This window comes from Apis dorsata, unplaced genomic scaffold (genome assembly GCF_000469605.1).
Source record: "Apis dorsata unplaced genomic scaffold, Apis dorsata 1.3 scaffold_473, whole genome shotgun sequence".
Lineage (NCBI taxonomy): Eukaryota > Metazoa > Arthropoda > Insecta > Hymenoptera > Apidae > Apis > Apis dorsata.
Genome location: NW_006263711.1, coordinates 250,753 through 252,955, shown reverse-complemented (window position 1 = coordinate 252,955; position 2,203 = coordinate 250,753). Strand labels below are relative to the sequence as shown.

At 24.0% G+C, this 2,203-nt stretch overlaps 1 protein-coding gene across 2 annotated transcripts in view; it reads right to left on the bottom strand.

Annotated features, from left to right (window-relative positions):
* LOC102673615 (CAPA peptides-like) overlaps positions 1 to 2,203 on the bottom strand; it is an 8,376-nt gene that overhangs the window by 5,591 nt on the left and 582 nt on the right. Inside the window, exon 2 of one of the 2 annotated variants that reach the window (XM_006620081.2) lies at positions 1,354 to 1,395. The exons of the other annotated variant lie outside the window; for it this stretch is intronic. Within the exon in view, the coding sequence (XP_006620144.1) occupies positions 1,354 to 1,395 (42 nt within the window). The remainder of the gene's footprint in view (positions 1 to 1,353; positions 1,396 to 2,203) is intronic. 2 annotated transcript variants of the gene reach the window in all.

The window sequence follows — 2,203 nt, the reverse complement described above, 5'->3', positions numbered from 1 at the left end:
CTATCATTCGCAGGAATTTCATTGAAATCAAGCTAAATTGATTCATGGGATATTTAAAGATGCGCGTGACAAAATAGATCTCAAATACGAATATATTAAGGTGCATTCATAAAGATATCAAATTGTATAAACATTCGTGGTTTAATGATAATAAATTAATAAATTAATAAATACAGATCGAAGAATTATTATTATTGTTAATATTCGAAATATATATCTTTCTTTGAATCTTGGATAAAGAAGGGTGATGAAGTGTTTACATTCGTTCATAAACGAATATTGTAAATAATTTTGATTTTGGGAATTATTAAAATTACATTGAGGAAAAGTCATTTTTTTGTTGAAAATATAATACAATTCGTATGTTGCAGCAAATAAAAGTATATAATTTTGATGAATATAATTAAATTCACATGTTCAAAGAAGATCATTTTTTTTTTTTCTTCTGTTTATAACTTAATGAATGCAGATCCAATTAACCACAGTATATTCGAATATTTCTACTTCATTCCACGGTAACTTTTTCTCCACGAACGTGTTTTCCTTTTCTAACAAAAACGTCAGAGAATTTCGTTTTTTCCTTTTTTTGAGAAACATGATCTTTTTTTTTCTTTTCCCTCCCTTCCCTCCCCCTTTTTTCCTGTTTTGGTTTAATTAGAAATGAAAAAGGCAGAAAAGTAAAGGTCGTAAAGGGAGTAGATGTTGTAAAATGTTCAAAGTTGCCGAATTTTTGGAATTAAAACATTTTGACCAGTCGATTTAAAATTTTAATATAAAATAATAAAATGAAATATTTTACATGTATCCATGATCACACTATCGATGAAACGAAATTAGAGGTTATGAATTACCCGATATTATCCAGTTTTATATTAAAAATAGTAGATATTATTAAAGTAAAATTAACGTTATTACGAAAAGTATAAAAAATTTATTTTCATATTAAATTTAATCAAGAAGATAATAAATTAGTATTATAAAAAAAAAGAAAAAAATTTTCATTAGATAATCTTTGAAAATAAATAATAGTAAAGTTAGTAAAGTTGAGGAAATCGAATTTTCGAAATTTGTATCAAGAAGACAGCCTATTTCCTAAAATTGTCTATTAGTAAATTTAAAAAATAACGTCGAGAAACAAATATTCAATTAATAAAATTGTTTTCTACGTATTGTTAAATTTAATAAATTTAATCAATAATAAATTTTATCAATAAACTACTCGATTCAAATAATATATTAATTAAATTACAGAATATTAATTAAAAAGAAGAGAAATTATATGAAATAATATTTCCAAACACAAGAAATATAAAAGAAAATTCAAAAAAAGTAGTATTCGTGCAAACATCTTGCCTCTTGTAGATTCCAACTTCCGATCTTGCTCACATTGGGATACTAAAAAGACGGAATGAATTCTTAAAAAAATTATTATTTCTCGCTTTTTTTTAAGCTACTTTCGATAATTAGAATAAAAAAGAAAGTAGCAAAGAATTAGCATCCAATAATTAAATAAAAAGGAAACACGAAAATTAGTTCATAGAAAACCAATTAATAATATATCGATTCAAATTTAATTTTCGTTAACCGAATAAAAAGTTTAAAAAGATTAGATACAAAGAAAGAAAAGAATACAAAGAATGAAAAAAATTAACAAAATAAAAATTATTGCAATAAAGAATCTCAATAAAGAAAAGATATTAAGAGCTTAAGAAGAGGAATATTATCTTAATTATTAAAATAGGAATAAACGAAAAGTTACTGCAAAAGTTACTGAAAGCTAAAAAACAAAGAAGAAAAGAAGCAATAAGATATAATACCGTTTCTATAATAAACTAAGAATCATTTAAGAAGAATTTCCCAAAGAAAATGAAACATCAAGAAGAAGAAGAAGAAGAGTAATTTCACCATGGAGACTAAAACAAAGAATAATAAATACATCAAACCAGTATGCAAACGTTATAATACTAAAAAAAAAAAAAAGAAAAGAAACAAGAAAGAAAAAGAATCACAGATTACCTGCCTCTCCTTAACAAATTAAACATCATCCCTCTTCTAACAATTCCCCTTCAGTTCAAAGCAAGAAAAAAAAAAAAAAATTAAACACGTTACGAAGAGAAATAGAATTTCATCTCTCAAAACCAAAATAAAAAAAAAGAAGAAGAAGAAACACACGATAAAAAATAATAAAAAAAAAAACAACATG